General features: G+C 42.3%; 1 protein-coding gene across 1 annotated transcript; it reads left to right on the top strand.

The window, feature by feature from the left end:
* Positions 1-2,451: 2,451 nt before the first annotated feature.
* LOC131240696 (probable voltage-gated potassium channel subunit beta) lies at positions 2,452-18,453 on the top strand. The gene is made up of 4 exons (XM_058239112.1): positions 2,452-3,095; positions 4,097-4,240; positions 7,147-7,311; positions 18,045-18,453. Exons 1-4 carry the CDS (start codon positions 2,532-2,534, stop codon positions 18,156-18,158), a joined length of 987 nt encoding a protein of 328 aa, XP_058095095.1. The 5' UTR covers positions 2,452-2,531; the 3' UTR covers positions 18,159-18,453.
* The last annotated feature ends 815 nt before the right edge of the window (positions 18,454-19,268 follow it).

Consider the following 19,268-nt stretch of genomic DNA (forward strand, 5'->3'; position numbering starts at 1 on the left):
CCCACCTTCCTACCATGCATGAGGAAATTCGAATGATTTCCACGGTTGAATAAGGAAAACTCTCAATGCTCTTCACAAATCAACGCCCAATAGCATTCCCTACAGTAACTTCTGGACGAGTTCGTTTTGTCTCTGTCGCGACTCTGGATCCAGCGCGTGCACCGTCTACTGGGGCTGGGTCTCACATGCTGTGTGGTCCGACGATCGGAGCCGTCCACGTTGCATACCCTCTTCCTCGGGGACCACCCTAGGAAAACTACACTTTTGGATTATTTTGACCATCACGAACTTATAATGATTTTATAACAATGAAAATGAACAGAACTATTCAATGGCCGGCATTGAACTATAAAATTCAAGGTTTAGCACATCAGGGAAGTATGAATAGACAACAACAACTTTTCTATAAGAACGTCCAGAACTTGCGGCTAAAATCTTCGGACGCCACGGCCCTCGGCATCCTTTGGGCCCGCCGTGATGTTTGTCTTATATCTACTCCGTCCATCGGTTTTGTGGGACACGGATTAGATACTGACAGGTTGAGTCCGAGACTCCTGCTGAAGTGACATCACCAAGTTCTATGGGTTTCCCCATGATGAATGTTTTGTATCCCTACCGTCCATTCGCTTGGAGAGATAATATTAAGTTATGACCCAGAGAATTAGTCAAATCCAAAGCTCAAGTTGACCCTACTACAGAAAACAGTGGAAAGAGTGACGCCAAATCTTCCTACTGTCCACCGTTATGCTTATTTGAAACCCAACCTGCTCATGTGTTACCGGACACATGAAAGAAGGGAAAACACAAATATCCGGTTATCGAAAACTTTTGTAGCTCTTGGAAGTTTTTAAAGGTGGGTGTCGCTCTCTCCTACTGTTGTCTGTGGTGGGTCCACTCGTGTTTTGGATCTGACTCGTTCTTTGCGTTATGACTTAATATGATCTCTTCAAATGGATGGATGGATGGTAGGGATACAAAAGTAGGCTCACGCAACTAAATGACGTTAGCTAGTTTCTTATTTAACCTGTCAGTAGCCAATCCGCGTCCGGTTTTGTCAGCGAATGTTGAAAGAGCACTTTAGGTGGATGCCTAACTATGGGGACGTATGTTCCTTCCATCCGCACCATCCATCCATTTTAACGCTCATTTGAGGGTATTATTTAAAAAATAAAGAAGATTCAAATCTTAGGTGGCCTATATCATACGAAACAGTAAACTACACGTGGAAATGTTTATTGCCATCCATCCGGTTGAGAAGGTCATAAAGACATGGATGGAGAGACCACTTAACTATTAGCTTGATTTAAAACTTTTATAGACTACGGGAAGTTTTTAACAGTGATTACCAATGTATCCTTATGCCATGGCCCACCTGAGATTTGGATCTAATCAATTTTTTTTTAAAAAAAGTTTGGCCCAAAAATGAATTTTCTAAACAGTGAAACATACATTAAGCCTACGGTTAGGATATCACCTATCTCGGGACGCGGATTGCGTCCTACACCGCCCGTCTCCCGCTGGGATCGGGCAGCAGCTTTTAAGTGGCCACCGTGATGTATAGTCTTATCCACACCGTCCATCCATTTTTCAAATCATTTTAGGATAAGCCAAAGAATAGGCAGATCCAAGGATCAAGTGGACCACACCACAATAATCAAAGGTGATTATGATATTTATTTGACATCCAACCAATTCATAAAGTTACATTGACATGTATGAACAGAAAACACAAATATCAGCTCCATCAAACACTTTGGTAGCCCTTAAAAAGTTTTCAACGGTAAGAATTTAATACCCATTGTGTAGTTCAATTGACCCAGGGATCTACCTCATTTTTTGGGTTTATACTTAAAACGATAGTAAAAAAATAAATGGACGGTGTCGATAAGACCCGTATATCACGTTGGCCACTCAAAGCTGTTGCCGGTTCCCAGCGGGAGATGGGCGGGGTAAGACGCAATCCGCGTCCCCGACCTAGGTGGAGCCGGGATCCACCGAAGCCGCGTACATTTTGAAATGATCCGAAACACGAGGTAGATCCAGAGCTCAAGTGCGCCAATCGATGAGATGGAAAGGCCACCGTTGAAACTTTCATGGGCCAAGTATGATGTTTATATGACATCCAATCCGTTCATGAAGTGCTTTCCACACGCGTGAAAGGAAGACAGAAATATGAGGCTGATTCAGAACCTCTGTGGCCCCAAAAAAGCTTTAATCGTAAGCGTCCAACTCACATTGTTTCTGTTAGTGTGGCGTATTGGAGTTTTTAAAGTTTCCTGATTTTTCCGATCACGTCCTAACATGGGCTGGCCCAACCGACGGACGGAGAGGATACAACACATACATCACGGTGGGCCCCATAGAGTTACAGGTACACGCTGTATCCACTACTTCCCAAACGCCACCGCCAGTCACATTCCCTCCACGGTCCTTCTTTATAAAGGAAGCAAGAAAGGAAGAAAAAGGAAAAAAAACACACGAAGAAGAAGAAAGGACCAGAAAGAAAGTGAGAGAGGAGAAGAGAGGAGAAAATGCAGTACAAGAATCTAGGCCGATCGGGTCTGAAGGTGAGCCAGCTATCGTACGGAGCGTGGGTGAGCTTCGGCAACCAGCTCGACGTCAAGGAAGCCAAGATCCTCCTCCAATGCTGCCGTGATAACGGCGTTAATTTCTTCGACAATGCCGAGGTCTACGCTAATGGCCGCGCCGAGGAGATCATGGGCCAGGCCATCCGAGAGCTCGGATGGAAGCGCTCCGATCTCGTCATTTCCACCAAGCTCTTCTGGGGTGGGCCCGGCCCCAACGACAAGGGCCTCTCCCGAAAGCACATCGTCGAGGGTACCAAGGCCTCCCTCAAGCGGCTCGACATGGACTACGTCGATATCCTCTACTGTCACCGCCCTGATACTGCCACACCCATCGAGGAGACCGTCCGTGCCATGAATTACGTCATCGATCATGGCTGGGCCTTCTATTGGGGGACCAGCGAGTGGTCCTCCCAGCAGATCACCGAGGCGTGGGCCGCTGCCCAGCGTCTCGATCTCGTGGGGCCTGTCGTCGAGCAGCCTGAGTACAATCTCTTCAACAGGCACAAGGTCATTCTCTGCTTCTATTCGATCTTTGTTTTGTTGGGGTGGAATGGCCTTTTTTTTTAAAAAAACTTGCTTCTACTATTTAATGGTGAACTGACAAATTAGTAATGTGTCTCTGACCAAAACTGGTTTTTATTTATTGTACTGAAATATGATTGTATGTATATGTATGTATGTATTTATATGCATATGTATATATATATCTTCTGGAACAAGCATATTTATTCCAGATGCTGAGGGGATTGGTTTTGATGGGTGGGCTGCATTTCGTTGAATGGGTTTATCTTCCATTTGCTGTTGGATTTCGGTGAGAAGTAAGAAGATGGGGTTTTCCCTGTCAAGTTTGTAATTTGGCCTGCATTGGGTTTCTGTTGTTGATTGCGAAGGTCTTGCCATGATTCTGTCCTGAGTCGATTTATTTTGGAAAACCCAGTTGTGGCCGGGGAGACTTGGCACTGTTTTAGACTGTTGAGAGTGGAAGGAGCCTCTCGATTGGGTTCTTGAGTTAAACCTTGATGCTGGCTTAGTTGGTAGTTTGGGCCTGCCGGGACTGTGGGGAGACTGATCAAGGGATGCAAGTGGGTTGGAAAGATCTGCTTTCATAGGCACAAAGAATATCCTAATTACTATTTTTCAAGGTTAATGCTGCATTCGGATGTACCCCAAATCACATGGAGCTGATATCGAGTTGGTGCTGATGTGTTTGGATTGACTTGGAATTTGCTGCAAGGACCAAAATTTTCTCCCTTTCCCGCCCTAGATCGAGATGCAAAACGCGTTTCAGATACAACCAGGTTCTGAAATGTTTTGAATGCTGTTTCGTGCAGAAAAGCACCATCTGCCCCTCTCTTCATGACATACATCCAACTGTACCTTATCGTAGGGATTTGGGATCCACATCTGTTATTTGGCCTTATTTGTTGTTGATGATAGCCTTTATGATAAAGAAAGTTACTGAATTTATGCATAACTTGGAGAGCTTAACCTTTTGTATGCTGATGCAGGTTGAAGTTGAGTTCCTACCGCTTTACAGCAACTATGGTATAGGTCTTACCACGTGGAGTCCGCTTGCCTCAGGTGTACTGACTGGAAAATACAACAAAGGGGTCATACCTCTTGATAGTCGATTTGCCCTAGAAAACTACAAGGTGAGTTTTCTTTGCTCAGGACAGACTTCTTACAACCTGGTATTGGTGCTATTCTTAGATAAGCGTTTTGGTTGCTGAGTGTTGCTTTAATTCCTTGTTTTATTCATTTCCATTCCCTCTCTTGGAAATTTGCTTGGTGTTGCTTAGTTGCAGAAAGTTCTATCAACTGGACTTCGATTGAGAACTTTCATTCATCTGTTGGCTGGTTTTTGGACCATGTCAGGACATGTCTATATATGCAATATTTTAGCATCCTTTGTCACTAAAAAATTCATCCAATTTTTAACTTTTTGATATACTTGTCTAAATTTAAGTTATTCTTCAATATAAATTAGTTGATGATACTGATAAAAGAGGTGCACCAATTTTAAGAAAAATAAATAACTTAGGGGTGACAGAGCCATATGAACACAAATGTTGTACCCATACTTATGTTGGGTAATACTGATGCGGATCCAATACTCATTCCCATGTTTTGTCTTTTCATGTTCACTTTGTTGCATAAAGGCCCCAAACTTGCCAAATGCTGCTGCCACACCCACCCACCTCCACCACACCTCAGTCGAAGCATTGGGAATCTGCAATATGCATTATGCTACGATGTTAAACTTTGCATATGTATATAAAATACTTGCATTTATGGTGATTCTGAATGCCCAATCTCCTTTGTAAATTCTATCCCCATATTTAGCTTCCTGAAGTGTAAGGCTTTAGGATATAGGTATGCATAATGCACATATGTTTTCTACGATTTGATATATGTTGAGCCTCCTGCAATGTCACCTTGGTTTTTTTGTTTGTAGTCATAGTTGTGGTCTAGTGACCTAAACGTAACAGTTATTCACATGTCTGAAGATTATTCAGCATTTAGGAGGCATGCGGAAATTTGGTTATTATTATTATTATCATTATTCTTTTGACAACACGGGTGTCCCCACCCCTTTTGAGAGGAGACTATTCCCTGCCGAAATTTGGTTATCAAATTGCCAATTAGAAAAAAAGGGGTTACCAAGTGCTACTTATTAATAAATGAGAAATATACCAACAGAACCATATGTGGAACACGGTGAAATATGTGCAATCCACTTGGTCCTGTGCTTTCCTGTTGCTTAGCAATCCTAAGTAGGATCATTGAAAGAAAATCCCAAGTAAGAAATGAAGGGGAGGGAGTAGGTGAGGTTATGGAGAGAGTTAGGGAGGAGGATAATGATGTGGCCTTTGGTCTACAATCAGTCTCAAGCACGATTCCTTAGAGGGGATTATTGAGATGCTTATGTCATTATGTTAGAAGAAAAAATGGAGGAAGAAAAATAGTTTTTAATCCACCTCGTATTGGATTTTGTAGCTCAATTTGGATGGTAACTTGTGTTGAAGCCCAGGTACAGCCAGGGTGGAGGGAATCATTCAGGGTGAGTTGGAGTACAGTTTGTTTTGTCTTGCCTGATCTGTATTGGTATCTCTAAGTTTGCTTCTGAGTTGAAGAGTGATTTTTCAACCCCTAAGGTGATCAAAGGCTACCACTCGGATAGCTGAGATCGGCGATCAATTCAGGAGAATTTTCTTGGATTCTTGTGAACTAGATTGATGAAATGTTGGAGTCTTTTGGTAGTCTTCCTGTCATGCGTCGATCTCAGTGCTCGACTCATTGGGCCAATCACTGATTCACAGGAGTGACTCAGAGGTGCAAATCAACAATTACTCGATCATGCACACAAGGTACACGGGAAAAATAAATCTTATCATTCATTCAAGATCTGATTGAATCACATTATTTATTTGCCATACAAATTAACTATTTAAAATCTCACATTCAATCATAATGTCGTGCTCTTTCGCCCATTCTTCTATAGGTTTATTCTTGAAGTCGTCAGGTCATTCCTTGAGTATTTTGATGCTCGTTGCATCCTAGTTCAAAATTCTCTGCTGGTTGAGCTTTACAGCCCAGTAAATAAACAACCACTACTGCCAATGATGGCCTTATTTGCTTTATTCTTTTCTATTTTGTTTACCGGAGAGAGCTACCTGAACTTGTTATGCTTACATTCACTGTTAATAATTATTTTGCTTTGAATACAAAAACTGGCGTCCACAGTTGCTAACATAACCTAATTCATTTTCACCTCATTGTGTAGACACACTTACTCTACAAGGATGACTCCAATTTTCTCCTACGTGTGATGTGTAGGACATGTATGCCCACAACGTGTGTGGCTGTTAGAGCAAAATATGAATTTATTTTTTCTTCTTTTGGTGTTATTTATGCACCATTTAAGCAGGTTTTGTGTCATCCTGACATGTTTTTGACAAACTACTAACTGTCAAAATTGTCATATGACCATATTGGCATGGATTTGGGTTCGCTTGTTAACTTTTTTACACTGATAGATGTGGCTATGCCATAGTCAGCGACCCTTTTGTAGATTTATCCTCACCAGCCATGTCAACTGGTAACGGGTGCCATGTTTAAGCAGATACACAAGGTCACAAGTGTTTATGTAGTTCCCTTTGCATGGAGAGAGGCCTTAGGCCTTACATCTGGAATATAGCCTTAGAAGAAAATAATTTTGCCAGATTTGTACTGTTGTTTCTGCTGTTCTGATTTTTTTTCATGTTATTATTTCTTTAACTAACCACAATTGGGATTTTGTAATGCGTTTCAAATTTTACTTGAGGAAAGCACTGGATGTTTTAGAATTAATTGTTCATGTCATTATTATCATCATAGCCTTCCCTGGCCATCTAGGGTTGGCCATTTTCATGATTGCTGGGGAGTTTTAGGACTGGCTGTCCACCTGAATTCTGTGCATAGAAATATTTTTAAGCAGGGATGACTGTGATTCATAATCTTTTGGTATTTTTTTCTTAATGTTTTTCTTTCAGAATCTCTAACTCTATTTGTCTGGTAGAATCTTGCAAGCAGATCACTGGTTGACGATGTGCTGAGAAAAGTAAAGGGACTTGCCCCCATTGCGGATGAGCTCGGCGTGCCTTTATCTCAACTTGCAATTGCTTGGTGTGCATCAAATCCAAATGTCTCATCGGTCATTACTGGTGCTACAAAGGAGAGTCAGGTATATACACTCTACCTTGGCTGTCTCTGGCTGTTATAGTGGATTACTAGGATCATTGATTTGGGTCGCCATTGTTCTGGAACTGAATATTTTCTATCTTGTTATTTTCATCTGCAATTTCTGCCAACAATAATGTGCTCAACGCATGGGACTTCTGTAATTGTATTGCTATTTTTAGTGGCATGGTGATGGGGACATCACGCGTGCATGCACACGCACGCTGCCCCCTACGTACGTATGCACACAAGGAGAACGAGGGCCCCACTGTCGATCTAGATTGATGACGACGTCCAGGGAGGGCTTCCTAGTTGGAAGACTGAGTTTTGGTTTATTGGAGTGGGCCCGGTAGTCAAGTAAAGCCTATCATGGGATCTCATGATCGTGGCCCACTAGTCTGATTAATTTCATATTTTAAAATTTGTTTATTATTGTTATTTAGAATATCATGAACGTTTTAGATTTCTTTGATTAATTTTTATTTTGGTTTACTTTATCGCCAACTAATAGGTTGCACGCATGGCGCGAGTTTTGGGGTATAGGGTTTTCTTATAAATAAGCACCTCTTGTAGCTTTTTGAATTCATTGAAGATTAATAAAAATTCATTCGTTTTCGTACTCCTCTGAGTTCTCGAGTTGTGGAAATCTAATTGAGGGCGAAGCTCTCCCTTCATCGAAGGGTTTTAACTACTGCAGTGCGAAGCTACATCTATCCCGATTCGCCCCCATCTTCTACCATCCATTCTTCTCATCTCACACTATCATCTATACTTCGAATCAGTTATCTATTGCAGCAATTCTTCTCCCCACAACAGAATTTCGGAATCTGGCCTTGCATGAGGGCTGAAACGTTGGTGGAGTGCCACGCACAGATTGTGTCTCGGATCGAGCTGAAAATCAAGGGTTTGGGAGTCCTCCCTTGGTCGACTAGACTCTAGAAGTCGGTTAGGGGAATCGGGGCCCGCTCGCACGTGCGGCCAGGCTCCTGCACATGTGAGACAGGCCCGATCCACTATCTACACGCGCGGACTATCACAGGTTCAGGTTTTCCAATTTATTTTACCCTCTCATACCTGTTTTTTCATAGCCCTAACCCTAAATTGCATTATTCTTAATTTGTTTGCCCATTTTCTTACCCTATAGTTCCCTGAATTAAAATTGGTGAATCCTTTGGATTAGGGACTGATTGCTGTGCTTGTGTAGATGAATTTATCTCCCTTTGAGTATCGTTTGGTCCATAATTTTTATTGATCCAGCCCTAACATGTGTAGGCCTGGACCCGCATAGATTCCCTTGATTGAATGTTTGAACTTTTGTGGAGATATGAAATTTGTGTAATTGTTTATGAACTAATGTGATCTTAAGTCTGAAAATCTTGCACATCATATTTGAATTTCATGTCTTGCATCAAATTTGGTATCAGAGCCTAGGGTTCTTATAGGGGAATACATTATATGTTTAGGGTTAGTTTGTTTAAGTCCTTCATGCATCCAGTTTCATCACATATAGCTGTTTAGAAGACCGTAGTCCTTGATATTAGTTGCGAAATTTCTGTTAGCAGGAAGTTAGCAATTCACATTGCTGTAACTTTCTGTTATTCCCTTATTTTGACAACTATATTGCTAGGTTTTAGTAACACTGCTTAGTTTTCCCCATATAGAGTGTCATAGGATCATTTAGTCCCATTTAGTTGCATATAATCGTTGTAGAAAGTCCTTAGGTGGAGTTAGCAAGTTGTATGCCCACACGTATGGGTCGTGGTTTTGGTTTGCACCCTACACTAAACATGGAGCAACTGCAAGAATCAGTGGACAAGTTAACTCAGTAGGTTGATTCTTTGAGTAAGCGATTGGAACAACGCATATATCAACGCCTTGACCAATTTAATGATCGCGTTACCCAACTGGAGGTCTCCATCGGGACAAACCCCACCATTGGGGAAGATGTTCGATCTCAGGCAGGTGGACAGGAGACTAGACCAAGGAATGGAGGCGGCCAAGGAGTTGGTCATGGGCCGCACCTGTGTACCCACCCCGTGAGGGACATCATGACCAATATGACCCAGATACGGAACTTCTCAAGGGAGTTAGAGTAGATACCCCTACGTATGATGGCCACTTGGACCCTAAAGCCTCTTTAGATTGGTTGACAGATATGGACCACTATTTTGAGTGGTATGACATGATGGATGCTCGACAAGTCCGGTTCGCCAAGATGAAGCTTATGGGCCAAGCAAAGAGGTTTTGGGCGATGGTAGAGCGAAAGAAAGAAAAAGTGAGGGAACTCCCAATAGTCCATTGAGGAGAAATGAAAGAAACACTTAAGGAGAAGTACTTCCCTTTGTCTTATCGCTTACGGTTGATTGAGGAGTGGCAATCCCTTCGACAGGGTTCCATAAGTGTTGTTGACTATTTTGAGAACTTCGAAGAGTACGTGACCCGCTTTGAGGTTGATGAGGACCCCGTACTTATCCTTGCTTGTTTTAAAACGGGCCTCTGTCCTAACATTATGAGAGAATTGCTCGTCAAAGACATAGACACTATTGAACAGTTGTATCGAGTAGTGTTAGACATCGAGCAATATCTCGAAGCGTCTGTGGGAAAGCGGTTTGACTTTCGCAAGTCTAGTGCTAAGGCCAACCCCTCTGGGACTAAACCTAATACTGGATACCAAAACAAACCTTCCAACAATTTTTAGCCTAGACCCAAGGATGATAAGGGTAAAGAGATTGGCGGGCCTAGTTCATGTGGAAGTGGTGCCACTAGGTGTTTTAGGTGTCAGGGGTTTGGTCACTTTGCCCACCAATGCGGCACGAGAGAGGGTACTAAAGTATTTCTTATTGATGGACAAGTAGAAGTAGTGCCCCCATAGAGTGACGGCGAAGAGGAAGAGTATGAGCCCATAGAGACCCCTAGTGATGAGGAAGAGGGAGTGTAAGAGTCTGCGAACCTCGCAATTGTGCGTTGCGCTTTGGCTCAAGCTAAGAACACTGATGACTAGCGCCGCAACAAGATCTTCTATACTTATGCAAAATGTAGAGAAAAGAGCTATAAGATGATCGTGGATAGTGGTAGTTGTGCCAATGTGGCATCAACTAGCACTGTGAGCCATTTGGGCTTACAGCTGGAAGCCCATCCTCAATCCTATAGAGTCTCCTGAGTTGATGAAACTTCCATTCCAGTCTCGCACCGTTGTCTTGTTCCTATTCAGTTTGGATCATATAAAGACACTTTGGTGCGATGTTGTTCCCATGGATGTTAGCCATATCATTCTGGGTAGATTGCGGCTCTATGACAGTGATGTCACCATATTTGGTCGTTCAAATGTGTGTACATTCTGCTTTGAGGGTAAGAAGGTCAAGCTAAATCCTTTGCCACCCAAGAACACAATTGGAAAGGAGTCCACTACACAGTGGTGTGAGCGGTTCAAAAGAATTGAAGGAGTCGAAGTCGAAGTCCAAACCTCTCCATATTCTGAATGCCAAAGACTTTGAGTGAGAAACGGAGGCAGACTCGATGGTATACGCCCTTGTGGCTAAGGAGTGTACTAGAGGCTAGTGCAGAGTTACCCACTGAGGTCATTCAGGTAGTGCATGAGTTTCGTGATGTTTTTCCTGATGATCTACCGAATGAGCTTCCCCTATGAGGCATATACAGCATGCCATTGATTTAATCTCTCGGGCGACCCTACCAAACCTCTCGCATTACAGAATGAACCCAAAGGAGCATGTTGAGTTAAAGAGGCTGAATGACGAGCTCCTAGAGAAGAGTTTCATTCGAGAGAGCATGAGCCTGTGTGCCGTGCCTGCCTTTCTTATACTTAAGAAGAATGGCATATGGAGGATGTGTGTTGATAGTAGGGCCATCAATAAAATCACAGTCAAGTATCAGTTTTCCATACCGCACCTTAATGACATGTTGGATATGATGGCCAATGCTACTATCTTCTCAAAAATTGACCGCAAAAGTAGTTATCACCAAATCCGTGTACGCCCTGGTGATGAGTGGAAGACGGCCTTGAAGACAAAGGATGGGCTATATGAGTGACTAGTTATGCCTTTTGGGTTAACTAACGCCCCAAGCACTTTCACGCATATGATGACCCAAGTGTTAAGGCCCTTCATGGGGAAGTTCCTGGTTGTATACTTTGATGATATCTTGATTTATAGTATGACCAAGTAGCAATACCTCAACCACTTGAGGCAGGTTTGTGGGATCCTTAGGGTCGAGAAGTTGTACGCTAACCTAAAAAAGTGTGCGTTTTTGTCTAGTAGTGTGATCTTTTTAGGTTTTATTGTGTCAGATGAGGGCGTATCGGTAGATCTCGAGAAGGTCAAGGCCATCGTCAATTGGCTTGAACCTCGCAATATTCATAAAGTGCGCAGCTTTCACGGCTTAGCCACCTTCTATTGGCGGTTCATTCGAGGTTTTAGTTCCGTTATGGCTCCCATCATGGATTGCATAAAAAAGGGAGAGTTTCAATGGACAAAGGCAGTCTCGAAGGCCTTCAAGGAGATAAAGGTCAAGATGATCGAAGCTCCAGTCACGCGACTTTCAGATTTTTCAAAAGCTTGTGAAGTCGCATGTGACACGTCAGGAGTCAGCATAGGAGGAGTACTTAGTCGGGAAGGGCACTCTGTCGCCTTTTTTAGTGAGAAACTGAATGGGGCGAAACAAAGATATTCCACTTATGATAATGAATTCTATGCGGTAGTGCAATCACTGCGCCATTGGCGTCATTACCTATTGCTGCAAGAATTCGTATTATTTTTAGATCATGAGGCCTTGAGATATCTGAATTCTCAGAAGAAATTAAACTTTAGACATGCCAAGTGGGTTCAATTCCTTTAAGAGTACACTTTTGTGCTTAAGGACGAGGCCAGTGTAGAGAATAAGTCTGCCGAGTCATCAAGTTGTCGAGTCGCATTACTCAACTCCATGAGTGTCGAAGTTACGGGCCTTGAGCGCATCAAAGAAGATTATTCTGAGTGTCTAGATTTTGGAGTCGTGTACGTGTCGTTGTTAGAGAGTCCGTCAGGAGCTAGCAGTGAGTACTTAATTTTAGATGGATATTTGTTTAGGAGTAACCGCTTGTGCATACCACGCACCTCTCTCCGCGATTTTCTTGTCGGGGAGTTACATTCAGGAGGGGTCGCAGGTCATTTCGGTCGAGACAAGACTTGTCCTAGTGGAGGATAGTTTCATTGGTCAAGTCTCAAGCGAGACGTGACCAAAATTATAGGGCAATGTCGTACTTGTCAACTGGCAAAACAAAAGAAATAAAATACAGGATTATACACACCTTTGCCAGTCTCATTCATCCCTTGATAGGACATCAGTATGGACTTCGTGTTTGAACTTCCCAAGACTATTTGGAAACACGATTCCATATCTGTTGTCGTGGACCGTTTTTCTAAAATGACCCTCTTCATTCCTTATTCTACGACCTTCGACGCATCTTATGTTGCCAAGCTGTTCTTTAGTGAGGTCGTCAAACTGCATGGGTTACCAAAAACCATAGTGTCTAACCGTGACGTGCGATTCATGAGTTACTTTTGGAAGACATTATGGCACATGATGGATACTAAGCTTCAATTATCTTCTGCTTACCACCCTCAGACCGATGGTCAGACTGAGGTGGTTAATGGGAGCTTAGGGAGTTTGCTCAGATGTTTAGTAGGGGAGCATACCAGGACATGGGACACCGTCTTATTCATAGCCGAGTTTGCATTAAATAGTTCTGTCAATAGGTACACAGGTCTAAGTCTTTTTGAAGTCGTCACTGGTTATAAGCCTAGGAAGCGTATTGATTTTGTCTCTATGTCAGTCCCATAGGCCATCAGAGTCTGCAGAGTCTTTTGCACATTATATCCATTCATTGCATTAAAAAATCAGGCGAAAGATCACTACTAGTAATGAACATTACAAATTTTCTGCAGACCATCATAAACGTTTCAAGGAATTCAATGTAGGGGACTCTGTGATAGTCCACATTAGGCCCGAGCAGTATCCTCAGAGGACCGTTCGCAAATTACACGCGCGTAGCAGCGCTGGAACCTTCAAAATTATAAAACGTAAAGGTCTCAATGCATATGTGGTAGATCTTCTACCTTCCATGGGAATTAGTTCCACATTCAATGTGGAGGATCTGGTTTCTTTCAAGGGGACCACTGATACTTTGTCCAGCTATTCGCCTACCCATCCTGATTCCCCATATCTGTCGCTTGATACATGTCCTCTTCCCGACTTTTCTTTCCGGTCTCTACCTCCCATATCTAACCTTCAAACACCCAGAGGAAATAGAGGATATCCTGGACCATTAGATAGTTTCAACATCGGACAGCGGGTTTCAGAAGTACTTGGTTAAATGAAAGTCACGCCCCAGCTTTAGACAACACGTGACTCACTGAGGAGGAGCTTCAGAGACTTGATCCTGATATCTTGGAGCGGTTCAGGAGTTTTATTTTGCTAGTAGCAAAATCTTCGCAGTCAGGGAGAGTTGATGGGGACATCACGCTCGCACGCACACCCGCCCCCACGTACATACGCAAGGGGAAGGAAGACCCCACCGTCGATCTGGATCGATGACGACGTCCAGGGAGTGCCTCCTAGTTAGAAGACTGCGTTTTGGTTCATTGGAGTGGGCTCGGTAGTCAAGTAAAGCCTATCATGGGATCTCATGATTGTAGCCCACTAGTCTGATTAATCTCATATTTTAAGTTTTGCTTATTATTGTTATTTAGAATGTCATGGACGCTTTAGATTTCTTTGATTAGTTTTTATTTTGGTTTACTTCATCGCTAAGTAATAGGTTGCGCACATGGCGCGAGTTTTGCGGTATAGGATTTTCTTATAAATAGGCACCCCTTGTAGCCTTTTGAATTTATTGAAGATTAATAAAAATTCCTGCATTTTCCTATTTCTCTGAGTTCTCGAGTTGTGGAAATCCAATTGGGTGCGAAGCCCTCCCTTCATCGAAGGGTTAACTACCGTGGTGCGAAACCACGTCTATCCCTATTCGCCCCCATCTTCTACCATCCCTTCTTCGCATCTCACGTCATCATCTACACTTCGAATCAGTCATCTATTGCAGCAATTCTTCTCCCCATAGCAAAATTTCAGAATCTGGCCCTGCGGGAGGATTGAAACTTTGGCGAAGCACCATGCACAGACCGCATCTCGGATCGAGTTGAAAATTGAGGGTTTTGGAGTCCTCCCTTGGCCGACCAGACCCTAGATATCGGTTCGGGGAATCGGGGCCCGCTCGCACGTGCGGCCAGGCTCCTGCGCACGTGCGCCAGGCCCAACTTGTTGTCTGCATGCGCAGACTATCACAGATTCAGGTTTTCCAGTTTATTTCACCCTCTCATACCTGTTTTTTCATAGCCCTAATCCTAAATTGCATCATTCTTAATTTGTTTGCCCCTTTTCTTACTCTAGAGTTCCCTGAATTGAAATTGGTGAATCCCTTGGATTAGGGACTGATTGCTGTGCATGTGTGGATGAATTTACCTCCCTTTGAGTATCGTTTGGTCCATAATTTTTATTGATCCAGCCCTAACATGTGTAGGCCTGGACCGTATAGATTCCGTTGATTGAATGTTTGAACTTTTGTGTGGGATATGAAATTTGTGTAATTGTTTATGAACTAATGTGATCTTAAGTCTGAAAATCTTGCACATCATATTTGAATTTCATGTCCTGCATCACATGGGTTATGAGAAGCCTGTCTTTTAGTTGTCCACTGCTTTGTGTTGTTAGTTACTCTGTTGGTTTGGTTGTTCTAGTTTCATAAATGCTACTTGCTTGCATCCCATACAATTAAGTACTTTACATCCAGTTGATGTTTGTATTTATTTGTGCTTGATGAGTTTTTTTTTTTTTTTTTTTAATCTGTTGTTGTCCCAACTAATTGGGCTGGCTGCAATCCTATTCCACCATTCCACTCTATCAAGTACCATATCCCCAGTTAAACCATAGGTCGTCAAATCTTTTCTTATTACCTCCTCCCTTGTCCTTTTGGGCTTACCCCTTGCCCTTTTAGAGCCTCAACTTAACTGGTCAACATTGTCCCATATATCATGGCTGGTCTTGCAGCCATCCTATAAAATCTCTCCTTCAGTTTGAATGGTAGTTCTTGGTCTCTATAGCACATGGCCAAATCATCCAAGTATACTTGCCCTCATTTTATTGCTTATTGGTGCTACTCCTAAATTCCCTTGAGTGCATTCATTTCTAATTCCATCCTTCATAGTCTTGCCTCTCATCCATCACGACATCCTCATTTCAGCTGCAGTCATCCTTGGAAGATCTTGTTAATTGGCTGGTCAACATTGTCCCATAAATCTGGCTAGTCTTATAGCTATCCTATAAATATCCCTCAATTTGATTGCTATGCAGTGGACACATTAAACTCTAGAGGCACTTTTCTTCATCCACCCAACTCTAAATCTATGAAAAACACGCTTCTCAATCTCTCCGCCTTCACGAATTATCGATCCAAGATATTGAAAATGGTCATCGGGGGGGGGGGAGTAATTGGTCAACAATCCGAAATAATTCCTTGTTTCCATGCCTATTGTTACTCAAGTTGCATCCTATTTAGTATTTATTCTATTCTAGTGTGATTGATTTTAAAACCTTTAGATTCTAAAGCATCCTTTCATAGTTCTAGATTTGCGTTACCCTCTTCCTCTTCTCTTTGTTGAAAACGCTTTGTTAACTCATTCATAGCCAGTGCAAAAAGATACGGGCTTAATGCCAACCCCTGGTGTAAGCTTATAGTGATTGGAAGCTCACTGTTCTCTCCAATGGTTGTCCTCACATTTGTTAACATTCCATTGTAAATATCCTTAGTCATGTCAGTTTGTCCTCTTAATGCTCCTTCCTTCCCACTAGATTATCTTTATAGGGACCCCATCATATGCGCTTTTCTAATGCAATAAAGACAATGTGGAGATCCTTCCTCCTCTCCCTACATTTCTTCATCAGTTGTCCAAGTAGGAAAATAGCTTCAATGGTTGATCTTCAACTGACCCATGAGTTCAATCCCGCGATAGTAGTGCGGCTTTGCACATCTCCTTTTTTCTTCAAATAGGTACCATGTTACTTTTATTTCGCTCAATCTACCATTTTCTTTGATCTCACAACCTTGTTGAACGACTTATTTAATTTTATTTTTTGAAATATGATGCAATTTATCAAGGCCAAAGGCCAACCAAAAAAAAATAAAATAAAAAAGAAAGAAAGAAAAGAGAAACAACAAAACAACAAAACAAAGAAGAAAAAGAACCAGAAATAAAATACAACATACAATGCAGTCCCAAGCCTATACACCCCCTAACGAACACAAAAACCCTTACGAAACCCAATCCCTGGTGTTCAACATAACCCAGTTGACAACCCCAACAACCGAACCACTTTTGTTACAGAAGGATTGGTTATTTCTTTCACCCCAAATAGCCGAAAGAACTGCTAATAACGCAACCCTTCTTTTGGGTTTACCAAACTTCCTTCCACCATCAATGTGCCAAGACAGGAAAAGGCTTTCAATGGATCTTGGCATAACCCAAGAGACCTTCAAGTGGAATAAAATAGCAGACCAAACTGCCTAGGATAAGGGGCAGTGAATGAAGACTGAAGAGACTGAAGAGATGATTGACAGACTGTGTGTCTTTGAGGCACAGAAGACGAGCGTAGGCAGGATCAAATTTGTGGAGGTTATCAATAGTGAGAATCCAATTTCTCCCAGCAAGCTTTGCAAAAGTAGCAATTTCGGAGGGACTCCGCACAACCAAACAGGACCCGTGTGGCTGCTACACCCATAAATATCGGACTGAGAGAGGATTAGATAAGAGGATTGTGCTGAGAAGACACCCAATTTGTCCAGCCACCAACGCACAGAATCTTTAACTCCAGGAGAGAGCACAAACGCCTGCAAACTGGATAGCAAACAGATTGAATCATCTATCTCAGAATCCCTTAAACTCTGGCGGCAAGGAGAGACCCAGACACGTCCAGCACATAGGCTGGAGAAGCAGCTGGCCATGAAAATATCCTTCACAGGAGAAAGATCGTCCAGGGATGGGTAGGATGAATGGAACGAAGAATCTCCACATCAGACTTCCAAAATCTAATTCTGTCTAAACAAACCAATATCTCCCATGCACTTTGAAACCTCTGCTTAGACAATGATAATGTTTGTGTAAGATGTAGAGCTTGAAAATTAGTGACACAATAATTTCTTGGTTGCATTTTCCCTCAAGAAATTAGTTTAAAACATCCTCAGTCTATGGCATTACTTAGCTAGAGCAGCATCATAAATTCCCTGATCCCTTGTCTTGCATCATTTGCTTGCTTGGTGCCTTTCACAAGCTTCAGCCTCACTCAACTCGTTGTGAAACTGTTTGCCCTTTTCCTTTGTCCTTATGAAACATTTCCTTTTTCAAATGTGTAAGTTCCATTTCTCTCTTATAAGATTTTCATTCCATAGATTGTAAAGATTTATGTCAAGGTTTCTTTCGTGGGATGAAATTTGGGTGTCAATGTTTCTTCCAGAAAAAAAAAAGTGTCATGATTTTGGGAATGTAAAGTCTCTTCTCTGAAAATCAAAGGAAAACCTTTGTTGACATGGTATCACAGATTTTACATACCTGGCTCCCATAGCTTGTGGGAGGAGCACTGGAGCTGGTTTCTGTGTATGTTTCCGTATTGAGACAGGTTATGGTTTTAATGCAGATTCAAGAGAATATGAAGGCCATTGACGTCATTCCATTACTGACGCCTGAAGTGCTGGAGAAGATTGAAGGGGTTGTCCAAAGCAAGCCCAAACGTGCTGAATCATACAGGTAAGTTGGCCTGCTAAATCTGCTCTTCTGCTTCCTCTTCATGTGATGAGTGAATTATCAAGAAAAAAGGGGGAAGAAGTTAAAAGACTTATGAACTAGTGGTTGCTGTTGCTGTTTATGGAAAATGAGGTTATTCATCCAACCATTCTTGTGGTTTTTTTTTTTTTTTTTAAAATATTTAAAAATGATTTGGGGTGTTGATGATGGAAATATCTGGTCTTTAGCTGTTCATTATTTAATGTGATGCATTGAAGGGTTACTTACAACTGATATTTTGATTTGAATTTGGTTTTAAGATATATGGGCATACTGGCAGGTGGATGTATTGATGATGGTAATGACGTGTGATTTATTTGTTCTTCCGGCCTGATCTCCTATATCGATTACTTGATATATATTCAAGTGGGCGCCGCACCGGAGATGTGGCAAAAAGGGTCCATTATAAATGATGATAATGATGTTTTTACATAATACTCTCACAGGGACTTAACCAGTTTCATGTACCCCTTCTGATTGCTTAAACCCGTGGGCCATTTTCGGGAATTACCATAGTACAACTTACTGAAATATCAATGGTTATATGGTTTGGACTGTTTGATGGATGGTTAAGATCAAACTCACTGGAAGAATGTAAGTTCCATGGGTGACGCAGAACGAACAGTGCAAATGAATATTGGCAATTGTCATCATTCCTCAGAAAAAAAGGCAGAAAAAGGAAACATGATCAATTGAACAGCCAGGATTCTCTGTGAAGTTATTTGGCCATGGCCCATCCATCTGGACCCACCACATGATGGTCCAGATCACTGGATCAGTGTGCTGCAACTGCTCTTCAATGCGCAAAATGCTCAGTAAAAAGAAATGGGAAAAATCTATCCTTTGTTACTGGTGACACAAAACAGCATGAAAGGGGCGGTTCCATGCTGGATGGGTAGAATTGTTGGGTGTGATCAGGATCGTGTAGTGAAATGATTAGACGGGTAGGATTGTTCGGTGTGATCAGGGACGTGTAGTGAATTGATTCAATGGAGCTGTCTTGTCTATGCTTCTCAGCCAAGCATGACATGCTTGTTATTGGTTGGAACAACATTCAACTTGCTTTTTACGAGGAGAG

The sequence above is a fragment of the Magnolia sinica genome, chromosome 3 (genome assembly GCF_029962835.1).
Source record: "Magnolia sinica isolate HGM2019 chromosome 3, MsV1, whole genome shotgun sequence".
NCBI lineage: Eukaryota > Viridiplantae > Streptophyta > Magnoliopsida > Magnoliales > Magnoliaceae > Magnolia > Magnolia sinica.

What these genes read in the sequence shown, in the direction of transcription:
- LOC131240696 (XM_058239112.1), top strand. Translation starts at nt 2,532, where the DNA reads ATGCAGTACAAGAATCTAGGCCGATCGGGTCTGAAGGTGAGCCAGCTA. An exon ending in ATCTCTTCAACAGGCACAAG is followed by an intron (nt 3,096 to 4,096) that starts GTCATTCTCTGC and finishes ATGCTGATGCAG; the next exon opens with GTTGAAGTTGAGTTCCTACC. An exon ending in TTGCCCTAGAAAACTACAAG is followed by an intron (nt 4,241 to 7,146) that starts GTGAGTTTTCTT and finishes TTTGTCTGGTAG; the next exon opens with AATCTTGCAAGCAGATCACT.